The 7412-nt window shown below is 42.4% G+C and overlaps 1 protein-coding gene across 7 annotated transcripts in view; it reads left to right on the top strand.

The window, feature by feature from the left end:
• The window catches only part of LOC102205714 (filamin-C), a 59295-nt gene that overhangs the window by 45576 nt on the left and 6307 nt on the right, over positions 1-7412 (top strand). For 5 of the 7 annotated variants that reach the window (XM_005734173.2, XM_013911160.1, XM_013911161.1 and 2 more), the window contains 7 exons: positions 884-1024; positions 1190-1318; positions 1508-1681; positions 3790-3951; positions 6208-6411; positions 6498-6650; positions 6914-7036. In XM_005734173.2, the coding sequence (XP_005734230.1) occupies positions 884-1024; positions 1190-1318; positions 1508-1681; positions 3790-3951; positions 6208-6411; positions 6498-6650; positions 6914-7036 (1086 nt within the window). Of the gene's footprint in view, positions 1-883; positions 1025-1189; positions 1319-1507; positions 1682-3789; positions 3952-6207; positions 6412-6497; positions 6651-6913; positions 7037-7171; positions 7396-7412 lie in introns of all 7 variants that reach the window. The other 2 variants (XM_005734174.2, XM_005734175.2) reach the window with 1 other exon arrangement.

Raw genomic sequence — 7412 nt, forward strand, 5'->3', positions numbered from 1 at the left:
CCACTGTGTTCCTGTTAATGATAAACTACAAATTTACTCTAAATTACTAAAATATCGATATTTTAATGTGAGAATCGATTCTAGAACATAAATGATTGGTATCGGAGGAATCGATATTTCAGGATCGATCCGCACATCACTAGTAAGAAGTCACTTTCATCTTTACGCGGCAGGACTGTAAGCTATCATCTGTGAGGCGTGAGCGGTGTTTGTTTTTAGCATAGTTCGCGGTGGAGAATAGCTGTTGACATAATGTGGATCCGAAGATCCATAATTTGCCTACCTGGGGTTGAAAGTCTTGATAAATGCAAGGTGTTTCGGCGGGTATGCCGGCTTCAGTGAGTGTGACGCTTATTTTCAGCCATGAAAAATAGAATATAATTTTATATTTCAATATCACAATACTCTTCCAATTTAGGACTAAAAGTTAAAAAGAACATAAATAAACATAAATAAAATGCACTTCAGCAAAATATTAAAAAAAATATATACCGGTATATATTTTCCCAAACCACGCAGAGCCGCACTATAAGGACTAAAGAGCTGCAGGTTGCCGACCCCTGGTGTAGACAGACAGGAAAGCGGGTCAGACTTGAATCTGCTCTCTTCTGTGTGGCCATGCCGCACATGGTCGCCTGCTCATGCTCAGTTGGCACCCCAGTAAATGCTGTTTCTTAGCTTTGACATATCATTCCTAACCAGGTGACTTTGCATCAAAGGATGCACTTGAAGCATTACTAGAGGCTGATAACTTGCATAGTATTTTAATCTAATTTAAAAACTCTAATGAAATTTAACCTTTTGGTTATTGTGATTAGAATGGTTTCAGTCTAAACATGAAATTAGTCAGAATAACTGAACTTGTGTGTGTTTTATCCTCCAGGTGAAGTCCGCATGCCTTCTGGCCGAACGGCCCGACCTCACATCACCGACAACAAGGACGGGACAGTTACTGTGAAGTACTCGCCAACTGAACGAGGCCTCCATGAGATGGACATCAAATACGATGGCAACCACATCCCAGGTGATCCCTCAGTGATCTCAGTGAATATGTGTTCTGTTTCTGAGGCGCACATTCTTTCGTCTTCAGCAGTGTTATCAGCAGACAGACTGACTTTCAACCTTTAATGTGAAAATCATTAAACATCACATTAACACACAGGTTCTCTGTGTGCTCTCTCTGTTACAGGAAGTCCACTCCAGTTCTATGTTGATGCTATTAACAGTGGTCATGTGACAGCATACGGTCCCGGCCTGAGCCACGGCACCATGAACCGACCAGCTACTTTCACTATAGTTACAGAAGATGCTGGAGAAGGTATCCCTCATATGTACACTAGTAGATATAAGAGCTGTTTAAAGCCTGAGCCCAGTTCTTCTCGGGCACCTAGACGGTGTTTATGACTGTATCTTTTATCTGAAATATGAAATGTGTATTTAATCAGAAGAAGACACCATGTGAAACTGAAGATAAGAAAGGCAGTAAGTGTTCCCACTCTTTCTACAGGAGGTTTGTCTCTGGCAGTTGAAGGTCCATCCAAAGCAGAGATCAGCTGTAAAGACAACAAGGACGGGACATGCACAGTGTCCTACCTGCCCACCGCACCTGGAGACTACAACATCATCGTCAAGTTTGATGACAAACACATCCCTGGCAGCCCCTTCACCGCCAAGATTATTGGTAAAAAATTCTCTCTCCTCGGGAAAGTCGGGCTTTTGTCCAGACAGCTCAGTTTTAAGCAACACTTTTTAAATGATTGTTCATCAAAAAGCAGCTGTAGCACCTATGATGTTGTACATTTTTATGATTTTAACAAAAGATGTCATTTGAATTTAATGTGTAATTTTTCAGAACTACCTCCAAAAATGTAGAAAATCTTCTTTTAAGAAAACTAACATGCTTAGCTTGAATATCTTCACAATCAATACCTTTCAGTACCTTCAAAACACATTAATTATGAAGCACGTGCAGAAAAAGATAGCTATTAACTGTGTACTTGGTCACATGTGGATTGCCTTTAGTTGATTTCTATCTCTGTACGCAGACAACACTCTGCTCTATCTTCCTGTGGGACACCAAATATACAAAACCCTTTCCAATCAAAGCAGATATAAATGATCTGATTTTTCTTCAGCTAAATTCAGAAAATAAATTATCCAGCATTTTTATCTTCAGTTATTCAGTCATTTACTCCTGTAAAAGGTTTCACTTTAACTCTAACAGCTTTAAAGTGTTCTGGAAAGTTTCTTTGTTTTGTCAAACCATGACGTGGCATGTGTTCTTCTTTTGGTTGTCTAACTTCTTGTAATTATCCTTCCTTGTCATTATAATATTTCCTAATTACATTATTTAACCTCCTGACCTTCACTGGCTCATTGTTAACCTGTCTATGTCACGATCTGGGGGGCAAATCATCAGGAGATGCAGGATGTGGACCCAAACGCAAGCACTGACAACGGCGTAGCTGTGAGAAAGTTTATTAATAATGAAAGGGGAAAATACAAACCAAAGCAGGGTATCGCAGGGAACTACGCTAACAAAACCTAAACTGGGAAGAGCTACGAAATAATAATACAAGAAATAAAAACCTGTGACTACAAACCTGAAAACATGGAGAGACACCTGGAGAAATACAGACACGCAGACGAACCAGTAACTAACAGAGGGAAACACAAGGCTTAAATAGACAGACGGATAACGAGGGAATGAGACACAGGAGAACACAGCTGGGAGTAATCAGACATGACCAAGGGGAAGCAAAACTCAATACATTGACATAGGACGCAGACTTTCAAAGTAAAACAAGAAACATAACAGACACGGACTTAACTAGGTGAGACAGCAACCATGGAACACAGAAACCAAAAGACTAGAAAAGATAAACAATGACAAAATCAAAGTTCAATAGTAATACAGAAACAAAACACTGGGTCACAGACCCAGGACAGTGACAGTCTAGGTTTTTAATTGTTCCTCCAAGTCTTGGCCATCAAAGAAAAGAAAAAGTATCTATATATGAATTATATCTATATTTACACATAGATTATTCCTGTCTTTCTTCTTTTTTGTGTGGTACGTGTATACAAGTGCTGAGGCAAAGTGGGGGTAATGATGAATATCATGAATCAGTAGAGTGCTGAGCATGGGGTAGGGTGTACATACTTCTTCCTGCTCCATTTTGGACTTGATGATTAAGTGGTTTATTTCATGTCACTGAGATTTTCTTTATTTATTGTATTTTTTTGTGTGCATATGTGTGTGTATGCAGGTATCAGTGTATATGTGTATGTTTGTATATGGTTTTTGTTTTATGTCAGACATAAAAGCTCATCATCATCATAATCAAAAGATTAAAAGATTTTCTGCTTAGGTGGTCCAAACTCTGGCATCGAGCTGTGAATGTTGATTTAGTCTGCATTTGGAGAGCACATTCCCCTGCCGAGACACCCCCCTCACCTTTTAAAGTTCCCAAGCTCCTTCTCATCATGCTCCACCTTTCAGTGTAGTTTTTTTAAAATTAGTCATGATAGTTGTTCAGTAAGCAGCACCTGTTACCCACGGTACGTCCATCACATGGCCAATCATTAGCTTAATTTCTGTTTTCAAATTGATGCCAGTTTAGTTTGTTTTAGTTTGTTTATGTCATTGCACGTTGTTTCATTTGTGTCGGTGCTGGCTTGTCTGTGGGTGCTCTAACCTGCATTAAAAGCTGCAGTATGAGTAAAGTTTGGCTGATTGAACTAAGCTGGTTTTCACTATTACTTTGTCGTCTCACATTTGATCTCCAGGTGATGACTCTATGAGAACATCCCAGCTTAACGTTGGCACGGCAACAGATGTTTCCTTAAAAATTATGGAGACGGACCTGAGCAGCCTGACCGCGACGATCAGAGCTCCGTCAGGAAACGAGGAGCCCTGCCTGCTGAAGAGGCTGCCCAACAGACATATCGGTCAGTTTCTATGCTTCAATGCTTCTCAGTCACCCTTTGGCAAAACGTGGACCAAAACCAAACAACATAGAATCTTTATTATTATCCAGATTTCATCAAATATTTGGTTTTCTAAATATTACATTCTTCAAATTATTACCCAGTCAACAAAGCTAGCTGTCCATCACTAATTCATCGGTGATAAAATTACCTTATTGTCCCTAAATAATAATGTCTTTATTAGGACTTGAAAGGAAAAACCTTCAGGTGCTGAAGGTCTGAAGAAGGCCAGATCTGAGACTATTGTTCATGTTTTTGGAGGTGACACAGGTGTGAGGATCAGAATATCGTCACAGTCAGCAGACAAGGCTGGACTGGGACAAAAAATCGGCCCGGGCATTTTGACTAGAGACCGGCCCACCAGGATAAATGTGACATCATTCAGGGGTAAAACCGCAAAGGATTCTGGGAACTTGTGGCAAGAGGTACTAGCGCACGCAGGCTTTCAATTGAACTCAGTTACACAGCGATAAAAAGAAACCCAAAAAATGGCAAGAAGCTGTTGTATTATTAACTGCAATAGCCGGTCGCATGACAGCCACGGGAAGCCGACGGGTAAAGAGATCTTTTTTTTTTATCGGATTACGTCGTTGAAGAGAAATTTTTAAGCCATGTTTCCGAAGTAAGAGCCGACGGATGGTCTGGATATACCAAATATAACGTCCCAGAACACTCCAGCTCACATGTTAGTCTGCTCCAAACATTTCCACAAAGGTCAGAGTTTTTTAGTCGTTAATACGTCATTTTTCTTAACATGATTGGTGATATAGGTTACAAGCAAGTCTGGCGCTGAACAGAAATTGTTGCGCTATGCTCCTTTATTTATTGTGTTTATTGTGCATAAATAGTGAATTGTCCTGACACAATATTGCGTTTCGCTTCTGTTATTATGGTACATTGACAAAAACATATACTTTTATTCACAGGATAAAACAGTTTTTTTGTATCACTAATTGTCCAGTACGATTACAGCATACAATATTATTGTCACTGCTACATTTCTGTGATGAACCAGAAATTATTTCCACTACTAATTAATTACCGTTGAGCTCAAAGGTCCTATTAATAAACGGTTAACGAATGTATATTTATGAAGACGATTTGTGAGACTGGTAAACTTACCTTTGTTCGTACGATGGTCTTTCGTTCTACACGGTGCATTTCAAGGTCCTGCACCCATCCGTCGGTAAACTGTACCTGGCCTTGTTGCAGTGACCTGAAGTTACTAAACTTCACGAGTGTATGCACTCACTCCAAGAACCGTATGATTATAAATATGAGCGTGGTGAAAGTTGGGCAGCACGCTAACGTCTTTTGTCCCTCTGTGTGCTCGTAAGGGTCTGACCCTTTCACTCCTTTGATTTTTTTCCTCGTATCTTTTCTTTGTCTTTTCGTCGAGTCTGTCTTTGTACGGACCGGCATTGTTCTCCTTTTGTTTTGTACATTCCTTTTTTGTGCGGCAAAGAAAAAACAGGAAGGTATTGGAACCGGAGAATGAACGTTTTGCGGTGCTGCAAATGCTTGCATTTGATGCGGTACTTGGATTGTTTTGCCACGAGTTCCCGGCATGCAATGCGCGAAAATCACGTGATTGCTAAACAAGGGGGCGGGTGAATCCGGCCTCCTCGGCTGTAATTGGTCCAGCCCAGAGTCGATCATGACCAATTGGCCAATCCAACACCTTTCATTATATATACCCTTCCTAAAAAAAAAATCCATCGGCCCATAAAAACAAAAAATCGCCAGCGGCCCACCGGGCAAAAGCCCGGTACGCCCGATGGCCAGTCCAACTATGTCAGCAGACACTCAGTTTTTACATTTTTCTGGGTTGAATACTAGCTTAGTGTTGGCTGTGCAGATGTTAGAAAAGAGGTGAATTTGTGTTATCAGCATATGATGCAGTTGTGTCTATCCTGGATGCAGTTTGCACTTTACCATCGCGTTCTCGTCCTTTTGTGCAATAAAAATAAAAGTCCACATCCACACTGGAAACTGCCCAACTACTTTCCTCCTCTGACACACAAACTGAAATCAGCAGATTGTAGCGTGCAAAAACCGATAAGTGGGACAGATAGGTAGGCAGACGATTCAAAAGAACTGAACTACTCGGATCTCAATTCCCATTCCTACACGGACGTGTGATTTTCTACAGTAAAAAGAATTCGCACAGCTGTACAAGAGACTCCACGTTTCTGATGACATGTCTCTTTCCTGCAGGAATATCCTTCACACCAAAGGAAGTTGGTGAACACGTGGTCAGTGTGAAGAAGAACGGGAAACATGTGACCAATAGTCCGTTTAAGATCATGGTGGGTCAGTCGGAGATCGGAGATGCCAGCAAGGTGAAGGTTTACGGTCAGGGGCTGGTGGAGGGACACGTGTTCGAGGTGGCCGAGTTCATTGTGGACACAAGGAATGCAGGCGAGGATTCAACCTTCATCCACACAATCAGAGCGCTGAAGCTCAGGATTTCAGATTCTAACCCTCAATGTCTGTGTTTGTGGCAGGTTATGGAGGTCTGGGTCTGTCCATCGAGGGTCCCAGTAAGGTGGACATCAACTGTGAGGACGTGGAGGACGGGACATGTAAGGTCACCTACTGTCCCACAGAACCAGGAAACTACATCATCAACATCAAGTTCGCCGACCAGCATGTGCCAGGTACGAAAAATTATTCCAAGTTTGATTTGAGGCAAATTAGTTTGTAGAAAGAGAATGTACCACTGCAGATGGTATAAAAGATGAATGCAGATGCCTGAAGTAGTTCTTCACAAGTACAAAACATTTTCCTGTAACTACCATAAAGAGTTAGATAGATCATTGGTTCAGATCCGATGAGCTAGGTGTTGATCTGATGCTCTGGACAAAGCATGAGGGTCTAAGAGTTTCGGCTTTCAGTTGTGATGTGATGTTTGTGTGAACAGGAAGTCCGTTCACGGTGAAGGTGTTTGGTGAAGGTCGGATGAAAGAGAGCATCACCCGGAAACGTCAGGCACCCTCCATTGCCACCGTGGGCAGCACATGTGACCTCAACCTCAAAATACCAGGTGAGCTGTGATATCTGCCTCCTCCTCATCCTCCTCCTGTCGGCTCCTGCCCTCCCTGCTTCCTTCTCTTCACCTCCTCGTCTTTGTCCACTATTTCCTCCTCCTCCTCCTTCCTGCTTCTCCTCTGGGTCGCAGGAAACTGGTTTCAGATGGTTTCGGCTCAGGAGCGTTTGACCCGGACGTTCACCCGCAGCAGCCACACCTACACCCGGACCGAGCGGACGGAGATCAGCAAAACCCGAGCCGGAGAGACCAAGAGGGAGGTGCGGGTGGAGGAGAGCACGCAGGTCGGAGGCGACCCCTTTAGAGACGTATTTGGAGATTTTCTAGGGCGAGAGAGTCTTAGTGGCTTCAGCGGGATGCCGACCGGCAGCCG

Source organism: Pundamilia nyererei, unplaced genomic scaffold (assembly GCF_000239375.1).
Source record: "Pundamilia nyererei isolate P.nyererei 1_Seehausen unplaced genomic scaffold, PunNye1.0 scaffold00057, whole genome shotgun sequence".
Taxonomy (NCBI): domain Eukaryota; kingdom Metazoa; phylum Chordata; class Actinopteri; order Cichliformes; family Cichlidae; genus Pundamilia; species Pundamilia nyererei.